This window comes from Sebastes fasciatus, chromosome 5 (genome assembly GCF_043250625.1).
Source record: "Sebastes fasciatus isolate fSebFas1 chromosome 5, fSebFas1.pri, whole genome shotgun sequence".
In the NCBI taxonomy this organism is placed as follows: domain Eukaryota; kingdom Metazoa; phylum Chordata; class Actinopteri; order Perciformes; family Sebastidae; genus Sebastes; species Sebastes fasciatus.
The window spans coordinates 13,531,749-13,557,693 of record NC_133799.1 but is presented as its reverse complement, the minus strand read 5'-3'; the positions used below and the strand labels follow the sequence as shown (position 1 = coordinate 13,557,693).

General features: G+C 40.0%; 1 protein-coding gene across 4 annotated transcripts in view; it reads right to left on the bottom strand.

Annotated features, from left to right (window-relative positions):
* Positions 1 to 25,945, bottom strand: part of LOC141767644 (carboxyl-terminal PDZ ligand of neuronal nitric oxide synthase protein-like) — a 207,012-nt gene that overhangs the window by 130,795 nt on the left and 50,272 nt on the right. For 3 of the 4 annotated variants that reach the window (XR_012593904.1, XM_074635139.1, XM_074635140.1), the window contains exon 3: positions 3,199 to 3,291. Coding sequence is in view for 2 of the 4 variants with exons in the window: in XM_074635139.1 (XP_074491240.1) it covers positions 3,199 to 3,291 (93 nt within the window). In the remaining 2 variants the exon portion in view is untranslated. Of the gene's footprint in view, positions 1 to 3,194; positions 3,292 to 25,945 lie in introns of all 4 variants that reach the window. The other variant, XM_074635141.1, reaches the window with a different exon arrangement.

Genomic DNA, 25,945 nt, shown 5'->3' with positions numbered 1-25,945 from the left:
CTCAGAGTTTTCATTCACATATCTTGAGGTCAGAGGTCAAGGGACCCCTTTGAAAACGACCATGCCAGTTTTTTCTCGCCAAAAGTTTGCGTAACTTTAGAGCGTTATTTAGCTGTCTTCCCAACAAGCTAACATGACATGGTTGGTACCAATCGATTTGCTAGGTTTTCTAGTTTCATATGATACCAGTAAATTTAAGACTGACCGCTACAACCTCTGAAGGACAGAATAGTGGCCGGGCCTGCCGACGTCCATGTATCGATATAATAGAGTGCCACAGGAGTGAGTCCTAAATCACGGAAATTAGTTTGCATTTTAGCACTTCCGTTTCCCTCGTCTGGAAGTCAATTTTTTTTAATGTTTTTTTTATTTAGATGTCTGAAATAAGGTCTGTGGTTAACACAAGCTTAAGAGATTGTAACATTTTGTTCTACGACACAAAATACATCAATAAATGTGTCATGAAAAAGGCGGTTGCTAACAAGTGGCTAAATGAGACTACTAAACGTCATCACGCCAACTCGTCCACCGCTGCAGCCTCGTTGTGTATACTCGCGCTCTTGCGACCGTGGTGTGGTTCATCTATAGCCTAATGTTAGCTTTTTTACTTATGGCGATTGTATTTACACTTCAAAAATAATAAAGGTGGTGTTCATTCATGAAGATTATAACGTTCATAAACATACACAAATCACAAACGTGTGTTTGCCACAGAGCTTATTTTCTGCAGTAATCCAAAAGCCAATGGAAAAATCCCATTGGCATGCTAACTTCCTGGGTGGCCTACAAAAATACATCATCCCTGGAGCACTCTATATTGCCACGCAAAATATCGCGATACTATGCTGTATCGATTTTTTTCCCCCAACCCTATTATTCACGGCCATCAGTTATCAACAGCCAATCCGATTTTTGAGCTCTTCCTACCAACATGCAGGTTGGTAAAAACAATTCAGTACGAGTTTCTGGCCCTGCACATATGATCAGTCTGAATAGAGCAACAGTTTCAACACAAGATGATGGTTGACAGCCACTTCTGTTATATTAAATATTAAATACATTTTATAGGACTCCAGCAGAGCAGCCTGCAACCTTGAAAAGCAGTGAACGGTTTCAAGTCTGGATTAATGAATTGAGATGAAAAACGAAATGCGTTGCCTGGTGAGGAGAATGGGCAGCCCTACTAAGTGACTTCCCTTTGTTCCCATCCGCCTGTCACACTCTCTGTGATTCTCAGCAGGTGAAGTCGACTCCAGTCTGTCTCTGAGGATTACAGCTGTCACCACACCTGGAAACACAGATCCACTTGTCTCCAGTTTCAGCACTCAGTACTTCAGTTTCCTCATGTTTTCTCTTCTCCCCTCTCTCTGTTCATAACATCTCTTTACTCTTCAGCATCTGTCTCTCTTTTCTTCTACATCGTCCACATTTACAATTCATCTCAGGCTCTTTGTCCTCCCTCGCAATGTCTCCATTCTCACCTCCGTCTGCCGTCTAGACGAGGATCGATCACCACCTACTCCCACATATACATAATGGATCTGGACTGGCCATTTAAAGTGCTCGTTTTAGCACCAAAACACCCCCACAGCATGATTTAAACACTATAGTTATTATGTCTCCATGTGCAAAACAGTTGAGAAAGAACTGTAAAAAGTTGAAAGGCTGTAATCTTTATGCATATTTTAAAATGTGTCCGGCTATGGACAGAAGCTTCGTATGGACATCCGATATAATGGTCTTGGCACACGCAGAGCAGAACTGAAAGCCTGCTCACCGATTCATCTTCTTTTACTGTTTGTGCTTCTTGACATCAGCCTTATATCTGAGGGCAGCTGATGAGCTGCATGGCCGGGACAAACCAAACAAAGTAGAATCCATACACTGTTCACTAGACTACAGCGGCTTCATCTCTTGTTATTCTGGATAATGGATAATAAGGGCGCAGATCAGCTTGCAGAGTCTTTTTTCAGTCTATTTCCTCTCTTTCAGTCAGCTAGCAACCTGGATCCATGACAGTCCAGTAAACTGCGGTAAACGTCGTTAACTCAAGAGAACTAATGCAGTTAGTTTGCATAAAAATCTTAAATATTCTAAATAATTCAATGTATCACCCAGCCATACCAGTTTAATGTCTTTATTTACTCCTTGACACAGCAGTGCACTGCCACCTTCATATAGAAAAATAAAAATCTGCACAGTTTCTCATATTGAGAGATCTTCTTGTTATGATAAGATACTTTATTGTTGGATTATATTTTTCTTTTGGGCATTTTTGCCTTTATTTGACAGTGTAAAGACAGAGACTGGAGAGAGAGAGAGAGAGAGAGAGAGAGAGAGAGAGAGAGAGAGAGAGAGAGAGAGTTATGACATGATGCAACAAAGGTCCCATGGCTGGAGTCGAACACGGGACGTTGCGGTAATGTGGCATCATGCACTGTAACCACTCGACTTCGAAGACGCATAATATTATATTTTTCTTATAGTTGTGACATATAACAACTCATTTTGTTTTAACAAGAAACTTTTCTCCATTATAACATAGCTGTTTTTCATAGTGTGCTTCCAACTCAGCCCAGTATCCCAAGGATTAATATCCATATGGGACAAGTCCACACCTCATAATTAATGTTAAATATCAACGTTCAATGCAAACCCTGTATCCTACAAAACTATATTCCCATGCAACTATACTGCATTTTCAATTAAGTTTCGAGGGAAACGTATTTTCTCAGTTTTAAACACAAGGTTAAATTGAAACAAAACAAAACAAACAAATCTACCTCGTTAGGTTTAGTGAAAAAACATCATGGTTTGGCTTAAAATTACTACGAAGTTGGAACAAAACACAACAAAAGTATTTGGTTAGGTTTAGTAAAAACATTGTGAGTAATATAAGGGAATGCTGACTTGAATGTTGTTACAATAAGAAACTTGCATGTGTTGATATAATGAAAAAAGAGAGCCGATCAAAGCCTAATGAAAAGACATTGTGGCCTATATTGACATTAGCTTGTTGGTATAAAGATATTCTGATTTTCTTCTTCTTGGCAGCATACCCCTACTGCTATACTATAGGATAAAAATATCCCGCTTATGATTTGAAATGACTCTACCAAAACATAGACAATACACCCAAGGAGGAGAACCTTGAACAGAGAAAAGAGAATAGAGTTCAAATAAAAAAAGGTCACTCACTTTTTTCTTTTTCCTCAAGGCGACTTTCACGCCGTCTACAGACACCACGATGTTGACTTTTTTCTTCTTGATGTTTTTCACCTTGAACTCATACTGCAGAGAGAAGACAGACAGAGAGAGATGTATTAATATTTGGGGGGGATTAAGGTCGACGGCGACATCGTTACACCCTCTCAAATATTTGAAGATGGGTCAGTCCATCTGGAGGCAGGAAAAACACTACGACGAAAAGAAATATTCATTTACACATTGTGTTCTCTGTTTAAACACAGTTTTTTTTGTGTTGGACCAAGAATTTCTTGATGTGTAGTTAAAGCCATGACATTCTCTGTGTTAAAGTGTTCTCTTTGTTACACCCACAGATGAGACAATGTTTTCTTTCTGTTCCCATCAGAAAGTAAGCTGTGAGTGAGTCAGAAATACGGAGTCGCTGTAGCTGCTGGAGATTGAAAACATTGAAAATGTGAATGATCTGTGGATATAAATGATATAAATTGTATTTTTTTAGGGGGTACAGGGGAGCTTTAGGGGGAGATAGCAGGTCAACAGTAGATGTCACATAAAAGTCGTGTACATCATCTGAAAACTGGGAACCTGAAGATTAATTTGAGATGCAGCTCAACACTGTGTGTCAAGCTGTTCTAGTAATTAAATCAGAAATAAACATAATTGATTTAATTAATTAAAATAAATTGTGAAAGTGTATAAGGGATTAGAGCATTAGGATGGAAGTATATGATGGCCATTCCCATGCTCACATATGTCTCATAAGTTGTTGCAGCACTTTTTGGGTTGATATCATTTGTTACACACATTTGGTGCTATATTTAACCATTTCTTTACCACTCGAGAATTGATAAAGATTATCAATATTCCCTCCAAAATGCCACATTAAGACACCAAGACATTGAGGAACACTATAGGAAAAGCCATGCTGTGATTTGGAATTGAAAACTTTTGACATTTGTATCCTCAAGGTCACAACAGGTCATTTTATACAGTGAGGCCAAATAATAATAAAAGAAATGGTCTCACTCCAATGAAATGGCTACTATGGGGACTAATGTCATCACACATGAATACAATTGGGCTCATTGGATCTACAACTGTCTCAGCTTTACAGTGATACCCAATTTATGTAATTCCAAGACTGTTTAAGGACCCCAGTATGCAGAAATATTCAAATACACCATTTAAAAAAATAACACATTTACACTGCATTCAAAAGATTGCATGGTTTTTGCTCCAAACTGCATGGGATTATCATAAAGTGGGCATGCCTGTAAAGGGGAGACTCATGGGTACCCAAATAACCCATTTTCAGTTACATATCTTGAGGTTAGAGGTCAAGGGACCCCTTTGAAAATGGCCATGCCAGTTTTTCCTCGCCAAAATTTAGCTTAACTTTGGAGCGTTATTTAGCCTTCTTCCCAACAAGCCAGCATTGTTGTTACCAAAGGATTCCTAGGTTTTCTAGTTCCATATGATATCTGTATCTTCACTCCAGCCCTAAAATTGCTACAGTCTCTGAAAGATAGTAAAGTCGGTCGGGATTGCGGTCTCAGGGTGTTAAATTTGCTAACTTTGTCTCAAAAGCCTGGAAAAGAAAGCAATAACTAATTTAATACGATTTCTCCATTATTTTAAATAAATAGTACAGGTTTTGTTAGTTAGCCAATCCATACATTTTGCTGGAGACATTGTTTGTATTCTGGATGTGGCTTATATCAATTTGTGGGTTTGAGTCGAGCATTTCAGCTTTCTGTACTTGACCGTTTTTGACAATCAGTGCCACAACACAATTTAGTCTGTATTCAAAAAGTACTGACTTTCAATAATCCATCTCTAGCAGTGCTGAGGAGAGGTCAGTTTCCTGGAAAAACTGAAAGAGGCACTTGACTCCGACCAAATGCTCGAGTGAAGCTGCTTTGCGGCCAACAGTAGAGGAAAAAGTCCACCATTCGAATTATGAAAAGAAACATTTAAAACGCTGAACTATTGAGTTGAACTTCCTTCACACGTTGCCACCTAAGAATCGTAATAATACAGCGGGTATTTCCATCCACTCCAATACAATGTTTCACACTAAGGGCGAATAGATTCGTCACAGAAAATGACAAACAGCCCTGCCGAATGAACATAGCATGGTCGGCAGACCTCTGTCACAGTCAATTTACGCACCATAGACCAGACTGAGCCGTGAGCGCTGTCAAACAGCACTGCAGCAGGCAACACAGTATGGAAACACAGTGTTTGCATATCAAATACATAGAAAGTGCAAACAAGTAGCTTTTATGTTATTGTAGGAATCCTGTGTTCATATTCAAGTGTATGGAAACACACACGCAGCTAGGTGACTGCCTGCCTCCCTCTCCCACTCCCACAATCCTCCTCTTGTTGATGGTATTCTGGATGAGTGGGATGTAATTGAGTTGTATAGAACCACCTGTCACGGTAGCCTGGAGAGATATTTGCTCCAAGTACTGTCTTGTATGTCTATGTCTGTCCATCAACAGCACTCTCACTGAGTTGGCTGGTTGCTGTATCCTGCAGGGTGATACATTATTGTGCTTCTGAAAGTGGACACTCATTAATGCTTCACTAGCCAGCAATTCTTATGCAGAAAGGCAACTGTGTTATGAGTCAAAGTCATAAAGCCTTCCACCCCAAGATGCTGCAGTATTCACCTTGTTTGCTCAAATTAAATTCCGCTCTGACGTATTGATGCTCGTGGGAAATGTGTTCAGTGCACAGAAGTGAGAAATCAAAACCTAAAAGACAGTGCTGACAACGGCAACAGCAGTGAGACAGTACTCTGTTCAGACAAGCTGGCAAGTTGATTTACATCACTTCCTCAAGCCAACAAAAGAAAAGATTTGTTGACCGATGCCACTACATGTTTTATGTTTAATGAAGTTCTTTAAACTTTCAGAAGTGACCTTGCGCAATCGCTATCATTGAAGCTGCCAAAATTCAAAGATTCTGGCAGCACTGGTAGCAAAAAATCTGCAATGTCATACACTGCTGCCACAGAGAAAACGTCCGATAGTGTTTATCACTTGCTGTGTTTGCATCGAATCGCCTCTAAATCAAATCTGAATGGAGATGCTTTTTTGAATGCTATTAGTTATGTTTTCCCACCCGCTGGTTGTCAATCAGTCTGTCAATATCCCTGATATTGTAGCTGTCAGTCACCCTCTCTGTCAGTAGATTGTCCTTGGGTGCACCCGATTCTACTGTTATCAGGCCATTAAATAGGCGTTATCGGTCACTATAAGCACCATAGATGTGGGTCAATAGGGGCCTACTACGCCTATATGTTGTAAAAGTGAAAGCGAAACTTAAAAGCAACACGTTCTAACATGTAACACTGAGTGAGACGTTGTGTTTTGAAAACCGCAAGTTTCGGGAAAAACATTGTGTTTTGGCTCAAAATAACTACGTTTCAAAAGTGAATGCTCGTGAACACAAAGACAACTATTCACTGCTGATTTCACACAAGATAACCCCGGCCTCCTGGGTGACAACTCTGTATTTTGTGTCCCATCCATCGACCCTGATCTCCACCCCATATGGAGCTTCAGGCTGTCTGTACTACAGCGCCTAACTTCCACTTCTGCTCTGGTTATATTACTACGGTCGCTAGAGTTCGCTGTCATGTTCTTTTATATCTTCTATCGGTGATCTACCATGTGAATAGATGATAAAACCTACTATTGGGTGTAGTAGGCCCCTATTGACCCACATCTATGGTACTTATAGCAACCGATAATGCTTGACAACGGGTCCTTTGCTGTAGTTCTCTGTGGTGTCACTTTGGACTAAATGTTTCTATAATTTAGTTACATTTCCCTTTTAAAAAAAGAGTCCAGTTCACTTGAAAGCAGTGAAGTAGGTTTACAATGGCATTAAAGTAACAATGAGATGAAAGGAAAAAGGTTTCTTAAGAATCCTTTTTGCGTGTACAGCAAACTTCAAGATGTTAACTTTTAATATTTTCTGTTTACTGCTGCTGAGACCTTGAATGAAAACCTATTAAATCATACTCTCTTTTGTATATCGTAAAAAAGAAGAAGCACCCAGCTGTTCACAGCCAGAACAAAATATGCATGGAATTGTAGCTTAGGTAAAAATTCAAAAGGCCTAAGGTGATGTAATCAAATTACTAAAACCAACACAAAATATTCATAATAAAGAAGCTGGAAGGCATATTTCATTTTATATTACGCATTCTTGCTTGAAAAATCATTGTTTAATTGCCATCTAGATATAATGTCATGCTACCGTATAAATATGAAAATTGTATAAGTACCCAGCTATGGGCATCTGTGCTTATATTTAAAATTAATGAATATGGAGAAGATCATTCTATCAGCATGTATTCAAAACTAAATCACAATAATTCAGATTTTCAGCATTCAACATCAACAGTAATTGTTTGTTGTGTCCCTGACTTGTAATGCCGCAGAGCAAGATAAAAACATTTGAAATGTGTCCGCCTGCATGGTGACAAAGTATCTGTAAGTGTGTGAATAGTCACAGAATGATAGAAGATGACAGAAGCCAGGGTCTCGTCGGCATCACTCTGTGAAAAATCAAGTGGAGGAGTGTTGACAAAGCTGCTGGGCAGGAACCCAATCAGCTCCTCGACCCTGGGTTATACAAACTCTGCTGACTGTTACACAACAGCCCTGGCCGTCTGTGTGTTTGTTTGTTGACTGATGGGCAAGAAGTGTGAGGTTTGCCAAGGATCCTATAAGGGGTCCGTAATTCCCCATGTGCCAGCAGCTCCCTGCCTTACTTTGTAAAATGATGAGTAGAAGTGTTAAAACTATTAAACAATTACTAAACAGTTCATCATTTGTCCCAAAAAAAATCGATTTTTTAATGAAAGAGAAAAACAATGCTAGTTCTTACCCTATTCAGCCCTGTCTCCTAAAAAATATGTTCTCATACAAACTGCATTCTTAATTATGTTGGGAAGGATGTTGGCAGGGAAAAGTATTTTGTTGCGGATTAGGTTTGTCTTTGACATATCATAAATAAGTCCGCAGACGGCCGTAGCAAGTGACGTAGTACGCGACCGAAAGCAGGTGACGTAATATATTGAGCGACTGTTAATGAAAGTTACATGGTATAATAACGAGTATAACAAGCGAGAAAGTCCACTACGGACTGTCCCTCAGGAGACCACTGTTCGTGTCCCGTGTGAAACAGTCATTTTAAGCCAAACCATGATGTTTTTCTACTAAACCTAACTGAGTAGTTTTATTGCGTTTTTGTTTTTGTTTTGTTTCAATTTACAATGTTATCCATGTGTTTAAAACGGTGGCCGTAATCCAGGAGAAAATATGTTTCCCTCGAAAAGTAATTGAGAATGCAGTTTAGTTGTAAGGGAATGTACATTTTGGGTTTCTCTATTCTGTAGTGACACTATATTTTCCATAATGATTATTTTGGGTATTGTTCATAGATAGGTGAACATATAGTGGATGGTAAATAAACTGCCCAATACAGCACTTTTAACCTGAGATCTCTTCATAGTAGGGGTGGGTTTTTTACAATTTTTAAATTGTTTTTTTCAATGCCAGAATCGATATATTTGCTTCATTTGAGTCTTCGCGGAGGTAGAAGGAAGTCACTACTTTTATTGTTGTAGTCTGAGTAACGTGACGTCATATCCGTTCCGTATCCGTCAACCAAAACAAACCGCAGTTGGCAGCAGAGTAGAAAACGGCAGAGGGTCCGCGTGGATACAACCTGCACCCTCACATTTTAAATCCAAAGTGGTAAACACTACACATACAGTACAGTATGGAAACACTTCGGGTTTCACACATTGCCAGGAAAAACAGAGCTAGACATCATGGCTTAAGCTGCATGCTAACTCTGTCATGGATAGCTAATGCTCTTGTATTGCGGTAATGTGCAGTCAAGCCAGCTGTCACTCTCATCTCCATGGTTCAAATGGGCCGACGCTACAACTGTAGAGCACCCATATACTGACATTTATGTTAAATGCATTCAAACGGCCCCGATGGAGCTGACCATGGATGTATAAAGAGAACAAGGCTGACGGTAAGAGTTAGCGACAGACTTGGCGAAGTAAGCGGAAGTATACACGTGTGAAAAAATGTAATAAATAGTGCCTGACAATGACTGATATATTTGACTTCAGGACATCTCTGACTACATACATGCTGAAAATTAAACATTTTACTGTATTAATTTAGACATTTTCCAAAGTAAATGTCCCTAGAAGTGTATGACTCAACTTTTTCCCATGGTCTAGTGTTAAAACAGTTAACACAAATCGCATTATATCGTAATATCGAATAACAATACTTGCATCATGATAGTATCGAATCGGGAGATAGGTGAATCATTTGAGTAAAAGCGCACGAGACGAAGGGAAGACAGAGGGAGCAGCGCTATTTATAGCACCTCACACTACCTCATATTCACCACACACACACACACCACAACACATCTCAGTATGACGATGATTAAAAATAATGAGAATCTTCAACAATAAAGTGTACAAGGTCCATTAAAATGAGGGCATAGAGCAACAAACAAGCTTACACAAGAAAAGCCAATACACAGCAGAAATGATAATGATTTTTTACACACCGTTTCATTTTTGTATGCAATTACAGTTTGTTATACTGATGAGGAGGAGGACTCATTGTTCTCTTCAAACTAATGGACTGTAATAATGATGATTTACTTTGCACAGCAGGTACCTTTAATGGCATAATCTTCGGGGAAGCTAATTTCTTGCCACATAAAGAACGTGCTGGAAACGTACAGCGCACTATTTGAACCGCTGCACTCAACAACCTGTTGATACCTTCAACAAAGGACAGGAAACGCACACACACACACACACACACATACACACTCCAGTTCATATTTTCATAAAGTAATAGTAAGACAGCTCAAGCATTTCAGCTACTATTCTCAACTCTAAAAGTGCACGATTGTTTACGTGTGTGAGATTTATGAATGGTTTTATGGATGTGTTGTAATCTGCTGTAATGTTGACTGTGCTGCACATGCAAGATTTAAACGTTGCCTGATGGATTGCATGATTGACCTCCGTGGAAATGATTGCAGCTGCAATTTCACAGATTCCTTTCCAAGTGTATGCATCAAAATACGACATAGAGCACTTAACTCTAATAAGTCTGCCTATCCCTGTCTGATATCGTTGAATCCACATCAACCGCTGCACTCTCCCCTACTACTTCCTTCAGCTTCCATTCCAAGGTACAGCAGCGATTATGATTTATAATATCACCACCGCTGCATCTATCTGTGTAACATGAGGATACGAATGCATGTAATTAAAATCACTTGTACCACGGAAACTGACGCACTCGAGGAATTGCACTGGCATTCGTTTCACATAACCGGCAATTTATTCTGTCTGACTTTTCCCCCCGAATGCAGCATCTTTACACCAGATGGGTTGGTGAGGGTGTTTTAATGAGCACAGATAACAGCTCACAATTCAGTTTAGGTCATTTAGGATAATCCCTAATGCCTCTGCTAGATGGGTCTTCTGAATTTGCACCTAAAATGCTATTAAATTTTGTCATTTCAGCTGCGTTCTCCATCATTTTTGACACTATAAGAAGACAAAAAGCAGCGGAGAAAAGACAAATTGCAGATGCCGATTCACAAAACTGAAGTCCATTATTTTGCAACCTACAGTGCATTATTTTTACACAACTCCGAAGCTGTGGTCCATCATTAAATGGTTTCAGAAAAGTCTCTTACACCCAACAAAAGGTTCAACAGAGGTGAATGAACTTACACCATAAAGTTAAAGTTTCTCAAACAGGTTAAGACGATGCTGAACCAAGGCAACATGCAGTTCAACCTTATGTGTGTCTGTCATACTGAACAGCTGTTGTTCAGGATCAACTGGACTGGGTCCAGTATTTTGTGATGTGAGCATCCCATGATGTTATTCAAGATCTCAAAAGTTCACGAGAACGTTATTCACAATCAATTCAATCAGCAAAGCAGAAACAACAAAACTACACAATAAACAAGAATCATAAAAAAACATCAGATAGTAAAGCTTTAACATCTCCCAGGGGAAGACAAGAAGACTCTAGTTTGAGGGCAGTTTGGAGTTCATTCCATTTGAAAGGTGCATAGCACCTGAAACAACAGGGTATATGAGGGATATCTAAGGTTAAGTAGTTACTGGTAACTCGTGTACTGTAGTTACTAGATTTAAATGAGAGAAAAGATGTGAGGTAGTTCGGAAGCTTCAAAAGTCGAGTTGTAAATGAATAACATGAGGTGGTTATTCTTCTTGACTTTGATGTCCATCCAGCCGTGTGATACATGTATTTATTCCTGCGATTTTGGCTGCTCTGGGTTATAGTAAACAGGATTTGCTTACGTGCAGCAGTATGGAGCGGGACCACTTCAGTATGCCAAGCAGCGACAGGACATTAGCGGAACATGTAAACAAAGTGAAATGAAATGAATACTGAAGTCCAAGAATAGGCTCATCCATCATGTGAATAAGTCAGTCTTACATTTGCAGCCTCTATTTCCTGATAAACGGTCGTTGTTTCCTAAAGGTCCTTTTCCTCCTGTTTCCAGTATAATCCATCATTTTGGCAACAAAGACGCCAACACAATAGAGTCCTCACCCAGCGGTGCTATTTACACTCACACAAATATCAACCGGGAGCCAGGAGAGCACAATAATAGCCTGCATTTCTGTTGATGACCGCAGCTCATTGAGGGAGGCTGAATGTGAGTGGGGAGCGAAATGAAAGAATCAAATAAACATGCAGACACATGCCGACACACACTCACACATACAGTACACCGCTGAGGTCAACTAAAGGTAGTCATAGTGAGTGTTCGATGATCTCAGCAGGGCTGCGGAGAGAGTGTTTGCTGAGGTAAACGGTGCCTGGTCTACTGTAAACAAGCTATTTATTTACCACATTGACAAAGTGCCTTTCTGAGGTGATTATGGTGGTGTTGTTGTCCAACTTCTTGTCCATCTTTTATACAGTGAACACAGTTTTATGGAGCTTTTTTTTCCCCCTATCTTAATTCAAGAGTGTGGTCTTTCAATTTGAGAGAATGATTTCACTTGACTTAACACAGATGTTGTAATGCTTTCCTTCAAAACCCCGTCCTCGCACTCAAATAGTCCCTGCTTGCGCTTAGATTTGCTCTGCTTCTGCTCAAACTGTACGCTTGCACTCAGTTGTATGTTATTGCTGGCACAGATTTCTTGTGCTCCAGCTTCAGCCCTTCTGCTCGCACTCAGGCTGCTTCTGTGCGCTCGTGAAATGTCTTTTTGCAATAACCCTGTCAAAATTCCCAAACCAATAGAATGCCAGGTGTCGAGTTGACCATTGGAATTATCCCAGCCTTGTACGTTTGCTTTACTTCTTAGAGCGTCCTGTGACTCTTTAAACGGGTTCATCCACTTCCGCCCTCCAAGGCTTTAATACTTTCCTTAGCTTTCTTTGCGACATTTGTAATTTTGTTTGAGCAGGGACTATTTGAGTGCGAGGACAGGGTGTTGAGAAAAATTGACAAAATCTGAACATGAAAACAATGAGTCATGCTCTCAAATTGAAAGAACACATAAAAAAGGAAAAAAAAGCTCTATAAAACTGTGTTCACTGTATAAAAGATGGACAAGAAGTTGGACAACAACATCATAATCATCTCTGAAAGGTCTGCGGGCGTGGAGTCAACCAGGCCTCTGTCTGCACACGCACAGACAAACACACTCGGCCAATAAGCGCCAATTTGCCACATACCAATTTGTTCCAAACCAGTGCCTTTTGAGTTTTCTCCCTGGCCAATCATGAGCACAAGGGATGTCACAGTTTCAGATAATTTTGCTTTCGATTGCCCGACACCCATTACGTGAAATACACAAGAGGCGCTTTCCTTTTAGTCTGGCGCTCCATTGACTCAATGAGCTTTCGCGCTGCATTTCAAAGTGCTATCCATTGATGAGAGGTGCTTAAATTTTAATGTTTCGTATTGTAAATGTTGTGCTTTTTCTTGTATATTCTGTTGGCTTTGCTGAAGTTTATTGCCGCATTTTGATCAGGTCACCGTTTAAGGGTGCTTCGATCGTTATCAGCTGACATTCGTTCTAAATAGTTTGATCGGTGGTTTCTATTAAGGCTGATCAGGAGAGTCGATCAGATGATGCATGGACTCTGACTTGAAACATGTTCAATATTAATTTGTCTGCTTTCTCGCCTGCTCTTCTATTTGTTGTAAGAGCGACATAGCTGGACACACACACACACACACACACACACACACCAGGCCCGGCACCGGCATGCTATACACATACATGCACACACACACACTATCGAGCTCCACGGTGCGTCCTTTCTGAACGGATCAATTGGTTAATTCGTTAATTAACATGCTAAATTAACCTATAGATGACATATGTAACCAGTCCAAAATATTCTAATATTCTTCTCCGATTTAACAGTTAACTGCTGACATCCTTCATGAGCACAGATCCATGTCAATAACATGTCTACTCTTGAGAGAGGAAAAAGGGAAGCAAAGAGTGAGGAGGAGAGATGGGTGGGGGAGAAGCGATGATTTAGTGAGAATATGAAATTTAACAGCTCAGATCATTAAGCTCATAATTACACAAACTGAAAGTCAAGGTCTCTTAAATGTGCAAACTGTCGTGTTGCCATTAGGTGCTTTGTGAACTGAAATGCATGTGGCTTTAACCTTCATAGAGCACCTGAAGTTAGTGCTCATACTTGGGACTATTTCTTAAGCTGCATTCAAACCAGATCAGGTGTTGTGGCGATTAGATTCAAAATGAATGGGAGGACTTGTTTTCACCGCACTGCCGAATCTGGTGTGAATGCAGCCTTACTGCGTATCCATATGAATATGTTGTTTTCCGCTTCTCTCTAATGTTCAAATTGCATGCAACATCAGTCATCCAGCCAGTAGAATATTCACGTTAAGGTCACTGAACTCCCAATAGACAGTTGTGTCATTTGACAGCATTAGATGTACATCAGTAGGAAGATCTCTTAAAGAGCTAATGATCTGTTACTAACATATGGCATATCTCATATGGCTACTGAGGGCGTCATTTCACTGGTCTTCTTGTAAAGCTAAATGTCTACTATTGAAGTACATCCTTTACTAAGATGTACTTTTCCAATATTTTTCCCGATTTTCTATTTTTAATTCGTACATCATTTCACAACAACCACATCATCCATGAAAGCTGGAGTTCTTAAACACGACCGTAAGCTCTCAACTGTAAAAAATCTATTTTAGTCTGTGTTTGGATGAACCACCAGAATATAACATTATAGTTTAGAGATGTGCAAGGATCAGTGATTTACTGAGCTGTACCTGCAAAAGTTCAGGTGAGAACAAGGTCAAACTCGAACTTTATCAGATCTTCTCTAGCTTTGAATTTGTTGGATCTGTTCCCATGGTTGCAAAAAAAAACCTAAAACCTAAAAAATAAAAACAACCAAACAGAGGGAAGGTCACAGCCAATGATCTTAGACGCTGTGCGTACAACTCTTTCCTACTGTCGCCTCTCCAGGGAGGTTGTGTTGCCATACCACAGAGTGACTCAGAAGGCGAGGACACGCTCCACAGTAGCTCTGTAGAAGTGCAGCATCGCCTCCCCAGTCACGCCAAACCATGAACGAATCAGCGCGACCTTAAATCACCCAAAAAGAGGAAGCTGACGTCCCCTAAGGGAGAGCCACAGGGACTGCCAGACGAAGACGGAAAAACCAACAATCAGAGCTGTTAGAGGACGAGCCGGGCCTCCACGGCTACAATATAAAAGGCTCACTCTCTCTGTTCTTCACCGCAGGAAGAAACTAGAGCACTCCTGTCTTCTTTAGTTCACTTTTACCCCCCTATTTCACTACAACATCTATACAAGACATATTCTGCTTTTTGTGTTCAACCGTCTCCGTGCTTCTTATTTTATTCTCATCGAGTCCCTTGTGCCGTTGCACTGTGGGCAGCAGAAAAAGGATAAATTGTAAGGAAAGCGAAAACTTAAAAAAACAAAAAACAGCATACATAGTCTGATATTTAACACAATGATAACATGTAAATTTGATTGAATTTATGACATCATAACCACAGGATAGAAAACAGAGTAAATGGAAAATTTGTACAGTACAGATGTCATTTTTTTAAAACAAAAATCCTACGAATGACACGTACCATACACTATGGACTTGTAAGCAATATTACACAAATATCATAGCACGTTTAGCTAACTAATATGATAAACACTGTTTATTGGCCCAAACTTGGGATGCACCGATACCAATACCGGATCGGATATCGGGCCGATACTGACTCAAATAGCTGGATCAGGTATCGCTGACAATGGGGCCGATCTATTAAATTAAGTTCTATGTTTATATACTATATACATTATAGACACACACGCAGCTTATTAATTTAACACTGAGTATTGGATTGGTACTCGGTATCAGGACTGAAAAAGTCGGATCGGTGCATCCCCAGCCCAAACCAGATAAATCATTGCAGATCTATTTATTTTTTTCTCTAGCATTCAAATAATAAATAAAAGTTGCAGATCTACAAATCAACTCCAAGTATGTCCGAGACAAGACAATGGTCCATGATTTAAAAACACGCTATACCACTTTTCCAACGCATAGATCCTCAAACTAATGATGCTTTACTGCAGATCATGAAACCCAAGAGATATGGGTGAGCTTGCACAATTCCACTTCAAAATAACAGGAGAATAAAACACAGTTCGAAACAACAGCCAGTGTTGTGTGCATCCACTCATCTGTGAAGAGCTTCTGCTGCATCGTCTGATTAGACCACAAGTCAGTCCCCAGAGACACCGTCTTTCTCACCTTCTTTCACCACAACACTCGTTCTTGCCAAACCACAAAGCTTTCATCACTTTCTCTCTCCTACACACCAACCACCTTTGAATTCTTGTTACACTCTAAACCATCCATCTTAATCTTTTTATTTTACTGCTGGTCATTCTGGTGGATCTGTGTATGTTCATTTCCCCTCTCTTACGACTGTCATGTTATTTACTCCAATTCCCACGGCCATATTGACAGAGCATCGCCCCTTTATCTTATTCTTTCTTCTCTTCTGCACTCATTTGCTCCGCACGCCGTCTCCCCCTCTCTTATATTTTATTTTCACATCACCCCCTGACTCCCCCCCCTCCTATTTTCTCCACAAACCGTCGGCTGATTCAATCTCGAGCAATGTTGTTTATGAAAAGGCATTTCATTTTCCAAAACCATTTGTGTTTAAGGCGCTACAGGGTCCATCATGTTTCATCAATCTCAGCGACGCAGCACTGTCTTTGAACCAAAGCCAAAATGTCCAATTGAATAGGCCTATACATCGGTATACGCAGTAACAGCACACACAAACACGCGGACAAAAGTACAAATTGGGCCATATGTTAAGCGTGTACCAAGAAAAGCTGGCCAATGTATTCTTATACTTCTTAGGAAAAACAATTTAAAAACACATTGCATTCTCTTTTGAGCATGTCCTTCCACACAAGGAGCTATATAAAAAGGCCAAATAGTCTACAAATCTAGGAAAGACTGGGAGAGTCGATCTCCATCAGTCCATCATCTTTTGCTACCTGCTGTTTCCAATGATGTCAAGAATGAACTTCCAATCTCAAAGTATACGTACGTGTTAGAGGTACTATTTTTATATCCACAAATCTGCCACTTTAGCTTTTTATGATCAAGTTTTCAGATGTCCCGATGACCCGATTAGCCTCAATCATACATTTCATGTATAATCTGAGGTATATGATCTATATGGCCAAAAATATGTGGATACTCCTTACTGTTTTAACCATAGAAATAGAATAGGATTGGAAGGGACATTCTCATTCAAATCAACATGGTAGGATTGTCTATTGGTCTATGGCTATTTTTATGTGTACCATTGCCATTGTGACCGACCGTTGTAGTGGGCTAACTTCCGTATAAATGGCTAAAACGGCGGGCTAGTGTCCAGCGGCAGGGCTGGGTCTTAATGGTCCCTCCACCTCACTCCCCACTGCTCCAGAAATGGACAAGCGATAGCTAACTAGCCAGCCATCCAGCTTCTGGAGCTGCGTTTTCCCGGCAAGCTGCAACCACACTTCACGACCCTGCTGACGTTTGTTCTGTTGTTACCATAACAACTAACAACAATCGTCACTTTCTCTTGTATTAGTCAAATGACAGTTTCGTGACTGTTCTACCCCCCATTCTATTTCTATGGGTTTAACATAATTCCTTGGCACAAAGCCAGATTTATAAAGAAATGGTTTTCCCAGTTTGGTGTGGAAGACGTGACAGGCCTTCATAGAACCCTGAAATCAACCTCATCTAACAACTTCGAGATCAAACCGAAACTGTAAGCCAGGCCTCATCACCCGACATCAGTGGCCGACCTCACTAATGCTTCTGTGGCTGCACTATCAGCAGATTAATACCCATTATTTTGGAATGAAATGTTATTTTACTGGAGTGTCCGTACACTTTGGCCCGTTATCCATTAACTTTTGGCATCATGTATACAGTAGCATTGTTGGGGGGAAAAAGAACAATCAAAAGAACAGATGGCTTCATTTCAAGCCTTTGAGGATGTGATGCAAACAGTTGTTTAAACGCGAACAGGGAGCTGTTGCTGTAGGCTCCTCAAAGGCAAGTTTGTTACGAGCCTTGACAGGGGTAGTTTATAGGAGTGAGTTGTCAGCGGCTGTATTTCGCATCAACACCTGTTCACTGAATTCATGAGCACATTTTGTCGCACAAACACACCCCATAAAGACGGGCAGTCAACCACAAACAAACACTTTTTTCTTTGCCAAGTAGACTTTGGTCCCACATGCATCACTAATACATAAAAAGCAACATTTGGGACTGCGTCCATTTTTAAGAAGGCATTTCAACATCTGGACCGTCTCCAGTGTGAAAAAGGAAAGATAGGAAAGGAAGTTTAGTCTTGATAAATGAGACTTTCCAAGACTGTTGGCACAGTTTCTGTTGTGTCCTATAGGAAAGAAGGGATATCTGTTTTTTCCGTCAACTGTCACACCGTTAATGCATAGTTAAAGACCTTCTCCTCTGACACTTCGTCACTGTCGGCCCACTGTCTCACTTCCTAGATTCTGCCTCTTCTCTTTCTCTCTAACTGTTCCCTCTGAGGTTATACATCTACACCCACGTTGGATGGATTCGTACATAGAGACAGATAAGACAGCAGATGAGTATCATAACATCTAAAGAATGAGATCAAGAACACCTCTCTGTCTCACTTGGGAGTGTGAGAGATTCCTCTCGGCCCGATCTGACCCTGAAGCGCAACATGACGATGTATCTCGTCAGCTCGTCTGTCTTCTACCTTTGTTGCAATGGGGGTAGCTTGGTTCAGTCAGTGGATATTCTGTGAAATTAATCAATACACTGCTTGTTTGTGGGAAGCCGGATTGAAGATGTAACATCTCCCAGACAAATGTATTATATGATGATGGATTCCAGAAGAACATCAATGGCATAGATGAAAGTCTAAGGTCATTTTAGCCTTTCCATCCGTCTTTCTCACCAGCTTCTACCTTTTCCACTATCAGTTTTACTCCACCTAAGAGCAGGAGGAGGGAGGAGATGATTTACGGAGGCTTTTCTTTGCTCTTATTGAACCATGTCAGAGGAGAAATCCCTCTCTTCCCCAAAAGGATACGGAGACAAACTCAATTTAGAGGCAGTTGGTGTATCGACAAATCACTTCCAGCGCGCTTTCATTTTCAGTGCCCTGCTGTATAAAAGCTGAAGCGGCTAATGGCCCTCATTGGTTAGAGAGATTACAGCTTTGTTTCACTCCGAATAGATTTTTATTTGATGAACACGTCAAATGAAAGTGGAACCAATGATTATGTCAAAATGAGACCATTATTTTTATTGTACTCCTGTTTATGAAGGTTATATCTGTTTTATAGGATATTATTTATCTTTAACTGAACTTGACTACAATCACAGCCAATTGAAGCCCCGACCGCCTTTGTTATTGTTGCTTTTGAAACAATGGATGTTTGATTTCAGACAGGGCGAGACAAAAGTGACGTGAACATGCGAGTTAGTTGAAAACTGCGTCCCTGAATGACCCCTTTTAAAGTGAGAAGAGAACCCTGTAAAAGGGTCTTAAATATGCAGTGGATGGGAAATTAAACCACACTAAAAGACTTAAGAGGTCAAAGCCATATCTCCAATGTAATAAGTCAGCATCCTCACCAGTTTATGATCCATGAGAAGAAGACAAGGAAATTAAGGAGCAGCATTGTTTTCTATACTGCAGCACATAACTAGTATCACAGTAAAGTATGGTGAAAAAAAAATTCGGACATCATTTTTCAGGCTGTTCTTACATTGTTCATAGTTATAGCTACGAAAAGTAAATGCCAGGTAATTCATATATATCCCACGAAATCAATTTGTATGTAATCCATGTAATCATGAACCAGGAAGTATAAAAACTGAGAGCGACAAATGCCGTGTAGGGAGGAGGTTAGGTAACGTCTCTACTTAAGTTACACCATTTCTGTAGTTATTTTAACCCAAACTATGATCTTTTCCTAAACCTAAGTAGTTTTATGGCCTAAACCTAACCAAATATTTCAAACGAAGTTATTAGGGCTGTTATTCAATGAAAATTTTAAATTGCAATTAAACACATGATTGTCCATGATCAATCACGATCAATCGCAAATTAAGCGCATATGTTTTCTTCAAAATGAACCTTAAAGGGACATTTGTCAAGAATTTTATATTCTTATCAACATGGGAGTGGGCAAATATGCTTGATTTTTGCAAATGTATGTATATAGTTATTATTGAAAATCAATTAACAACACAATACAATGACAAACATTGTCCAGAAACCCTTACAGGTAGCCCAACGGGCAACAACAGCTGTTAGTGTGCCAGTGTGCTGACTTGACTATGACTTGACCAAAACTGCATGTGATTATCATAAAGTGGGCATGTCTGTAAAGGGGAGACTCATGGGTACCCATAGAACCCATTTTCATTCACATTTTGAGGTCACAGGTCAAGGGACCCCTTTGAAAATGGCCATGACAGTTTTTCCTCACCAAAATCGAGCCTAAGTTTGGAGCAGTATTTAGCCTCCTTTGCGACAAGCTAGTATGACGTTGTTGGTACCAATAGATTCCTCAGGTTTTTCTAGTTTCATATGATACCAGTATCTCTAGTATCTCTCTAGCTTTAAAACTGAGCCCACTACAACCTAAAAATCACAAGTTGCGTTAATGTGTTAAAGAAATTAGTGCCGTTAAAACAAATTTGCGTTAACGCCTTATTATCGCATTAACTTTGAGAGCCCTGATATCAATAAAACATTGGAACTGGGACAGTATCCCCAATTCTGTTATATTCACAAAGTAAAGTGCAAAGTCTAAATTACTGCCACATTACATTGGAGACAACTGTCAACAAAGCTGCATTGCATCAAAACAAAGAAACTTTTTTTTGTACCAAACATCATTTCTGCATCAACACCAAAGAGATTCTAATTGTAGGATGCGGTGACACTTGAGTACCCAGATCAGTATATCGACACTACCTGTTGAGTGAGCACAGCAGGATGAAAAGCCTGAAGGGCCAGAAAGTAGGTTATGGAAACTATTTTTTCCTCTCCTCCACTCGTTTGACTCAAACACAACGTGATACCAAGAGGGATATAATACAGATTCCATCTGCATCTAATTCATTATGTGTGCTATTTCTGTCTATAAATATGTCAAATCGGAAATCAACAATGTTTCTTTATCTCTTTGTACTTTTCCAAAGGACTAGTTCCAATAGAAACAAGACTTTGACGGCAAATGTTTTGGGTGTCTACAGAGTCTGTTTGGGACCAGAGATGACACTAAACTCCAACAACTTCAAGATGCTATCGGTTCATTCTCTCACTGGAGAGCTGCAGCTTGTAATTTCAGACACAAATCTATTTAAACCAGACAGCACTGAGCCAAATGTGTAATGCGATTCAATATTATGATTTATGTTACCTTTTTTTAACACAAGACCATGGGAGAAAAGTTGAATCATACACTTCAAAGGACTTTTACTTTGGAAAATGTCTAAATCAATACAGTACAAATGTTTGATTTTCGTTTTATGTAGTCCGAGATGTCCTGAACTCAAATATGGCAGTCATTGTCATCATTTTCTTTTTTCTTTTTAATCAAAGAATAAAGACATTTTCCTTAAATGAAGCAAATATATCAGTTCTGGCATTGAAAAATACATTTTAAAATCGTAAACACAAAAAACGCGATACATAGATGAATAGATTTTTTCCCCATCCTTGGCATATATGCTGCAATTAGGTCTGATGGTCTTGATTTAAACTGTCCGTCTATCTAAACTAACCTTTTGTATAAAGATTCTCTGTCAGTGAACGTCTGGTCCGATGAGAGACACACTCATTACCATGTCAAAGGCTGCCAGTCAGTCGAAATTCCTAAGTGACACATGCCAAATGACACTATGTGTGTGTGTGTTCTCAGTCTACAGTAGCTATAATAGGGGGTGACTGCTGTTCTCCATGGACATTTCCGATTTTTTTATTTATCTATTTCTGCACTTATGGAAAGGAGGTTTGATTCTTTCACCGTGCAGTTAATAAAAAGCATTTTATTCCAGCATCGGGACCATTTACTACTCAAACTCTGACGGACTCGAGGCGCTGTCTGTGGTCTGAATATACCAGAAAGGCCAGCAAAGCTAAAAGGAAAAGGAGGGAGGGCAAGAAGAGAGTAACAGGAGATGAAAATAGCAAAGACATAAAAGGAGGAAGACTGAGACGGGGCTAAAAAATAATTCTACCTCTAAGTACTACCATTATTTTATGTATAGGCAGTGATGAATAAAAGGTGAATAAGAGGCTATTATTCCCAACTCCAGGGATCACAAATGAACTGTAAGCAGATGAAAAAATTAAATTTCCACTGCCAGTATTGGGTGTATTGTGATTTTTAAAAAGGCTTCAATAAAACATTCTTTGAGGCAGCAGAAACAGTCTGAAAGAATCAGTTTGTATATTTCTTTGAGGGTTCTGTAGTAACCATTTACTGAGAGGGTTCTTTAAAGAAAGTTTAAGCTAAAAGGTTGTTTGTGGATCAAATTCTTCTATAGCAAATACGGAGGATTCAAGAAACCACCAGAAGAACCATTTTCAGTTCAGTAGTTAAAACCTTAATTTTACTGTATGGACTTTTAGGTTAAGTTTAAGTAAAGACTGGGGATGAGATCGGGGTGGATGGGTGGGTCAAAAAACACCAGACTCTCGCATAGGAGACCGGTGTTCATGTCCCGTGTGATACCAGAAGTCAAAGTTGATTTAATTGTCACGTAACTTCCATGCTTATGTTACGCCACTTCCGGAGTTATTTCAACCCAAATGTTGACTTACTTGTCATGTAACTTCTGTTCTTAAGTAACCCAAACCACGATTTTTTCCTAAACCTAACCAAGTGGTTTGGTTGCCTTAACCTAACCCCAAACCTAGTTTCCTGTGAAGACGGATGTTTATTTTGAAAAGACTGTATGCATGTAACGAACGCAAATTGACATGTGTCGCTGGACATTCGTCACGTGTTGCTTGAACATTCGTTGGAAAACGCACAAAAAATGAGTAATAACTTTTTGTAAGATGTCATACAAACATTTGTATGGGGATATGTTCATGGTCATGGACATGTGACCAACAGTCTCTGGCTACAAGAGGTCAATTGTCAGGAAAACATACACATAGGTCACGTTTGACCAAATGGCCAATGTTCATGTCATCTTCCAGGTGAGGACAGTGTCCAGGAAAATAAATGTTTTAGAAGCTGGCTAGAGTGTCTGGAGTCTGGACTTGGGTTGTTGGTTCAGAAAGTCATGGCATCCTGTATACACACTGTTGCAGAGCCAAGTTGTCAGACTCCACATCCTCCATATCACAGCACTGCACTACACACCGGAAACCTCAGCAAAACAGGCCAGCCATGAGCTGGACCAATTTCACATCTCCATAACACCAATGTTATAACGCCAAAATCTTTGTGTGTGTCCCACTGCAGCTTTAATATCCTCACCTCAGTATGAAACACACTTGTAGGGACGCACGATCGCAAACAGGAGGCGAAAAAGAAGCAACACCACCACACAACCAATTACAGGGAGGATCCTCTGCTGTTGACAAGGTGGTCTTGGCTGGAATTAAATTACAGCGTGGGCCGAACGGCAGTTACTGGCTGTCATGATAAAGCCCTTCAGAAGACACAGCAAAAGGATTATCGGCTCTTACAGCTTTAATTGGCAGTTTAATGAAGTCGCCCACAATGTATCTGACAGGCACTAAAGGCGGACGTCCTGTTTGTACACATCAAATACACCTCGGGGTGAAATATGAGTTCGAGAGGGGACTGCAAAGGCTTTTTTCATTAGCACAAATCGCATTTAATAAATCACTCAAAGTGGATCATATAAAGTGTGTCATGTTCTTTCCCTACAATATTATTAACAATGCTAAAATGTGTTTTACAAGGGCAATTAGCTTTGGATTAGGGGAACGCCATTGCTTTAGAGGACGAGTCAGCTTCCACTTGTGCTGATGAGCGCTAAATATACACGACAATATCAAATATTCCGTGAAGTATTAGTTGGGGATTATAAACAGTGGTACCTGCCAACAAGGGAGGTCTGAGGAGTACCCAGAGGCAGATCTATTGCAGCTTAATGAGGAGATTATACACTGTAATATTCCACTAGGCCTTGGGTAAATAGAGCTTTCAAACCATTTCAACACATGATTATATAATCACAATTCTCTATTTAAAAGATACAGGGCCTTGAGGTAGCGGAACACCTTTTCTGCATTGTGTGGAGCTGCAGCCTGACTTATTATTTATTTAAAAGTACTGAAAGTGAGGATGAAATATCTGTTTTAATACCCAATCTCCCGAGTCAATATTTCCAGGTAGGGTACGGCTTCCAGCTCCAGTGTGGAGGTGTCTGGATCAGCTTGGCACATTTGGATTTGGGGATTTTCACCCATTCCCACTTGTGGATTTGCTCAAGCTGTGAGTGTCTGTGAGCTGATATCTTCTAGTCATTACACACGTTTTCAGAGGGGATTGAAGTTACTCGCACGCTTGCATGTTCTTGATGGACTTCTACATTTTTGATGTCACTCCAGTGTTGCTGTAGTTTAGGGGTCATCGTCATCCTGTTGCGGCAGACTACATAACTCTACTGCAGCACTGAACATGCTTGTAGTTATTTGTTTAAAAGGGATACACTCACAATTTTGGATGAAATGTAGCTCTTGCTCTTACGTGGTTTGAATGTACTTATTGTAAGTCACTTCGGACAACAGCGTCTGCCAAATAGATTTAATGTGATTTAATGTAAAAGTTAATTTGCATTATGAAGTAGGTCTCCACAGGAATTTGCCTGCTCCTGGCTTCATTCATTATTGCTGCTGTATCCTCAATGCTGCTGAAATGAACCCACAGAAAATGATGCTTCCACCAGTAGGGTCAGAAACATTTAGACATTTTTACTCCCATTGAAAACATGCTTGATGCGTAGCTTTGCCGTGTAACGCTTGCATGCACTTTTACTTGCATGACTGCCTACACCTTAAAAGAAAACAGAACAGGATCCTACATGTTTGGTGTGGCATTGGGGAATACAACCAGCCGATCCTAGCCCATACAGAAACACATCGGCTTGCAACGGAGGAGAAATCTTTTTTTTAGTAAAATAAAAACATTACCAGGATCATGTAATCAGTAATTTATTGCTTTTTGTGTTCAGTAAATTTGTATTATTTGTGTCTAGTCAGTTAAAACGAGTATCGGGCGAAAGTAAATAATAACCTTATCATGATGTGTTCAAATGCAATCTTATAAAATGTAGTTTTTGGTGAGAACGTTGAGGCGGATCATCACGGATAAATAATAAACTCACAGAAGACAGTATGCAAACAGTAATAAAGGAGTGTATATTGAAGTACATGGGATTTATTTTTTTGGTGTTGATTTTTACCTTGGTATCAAATTGGGAATCAAGAATCGTGGAATTTCACTAGTACTGGTATCACCTACTAAATTTCTGGTATCGTGACATCCCTATAGCTCAGAGACTAGAATGGACCAGAATGAACTGGGACTTTAGATAAACAGTAGTTATGAATGACAGTATGCAGCAACTGTACCACTGCAGTCACATGATACAGCAGGCAACTCATCAGAATGTAACGATAATATATCAGTAACAGTCCGGCGTGCCAAATTGGTTTACAAAACTGACCTGACCAGTATTCTCTACTATATTCAGCAAAATAAGATGTACATTTCTACCTCCAGATACATGTTTATGCAACAAAGAAAGTTGCATTTGTATTACTCTTCCCTTGTTGTTACACCGAGCTTGCTGAGGAGACAGGAAGGGAAAATAGAAACATCTATTCTTTGTGCTGGCAAGGCCCAGTTGCTCATTATCGGCCATTAGGGTTGTTTGGATGTGACACCGGCTATTATTTCCCTCCAGACCCGCAAGTCCGAAAATGTGAAAATGCCTGTTATGTAACCGACTATCAGTTCCTCACCACTAGCGTGTCTCACAGCTTT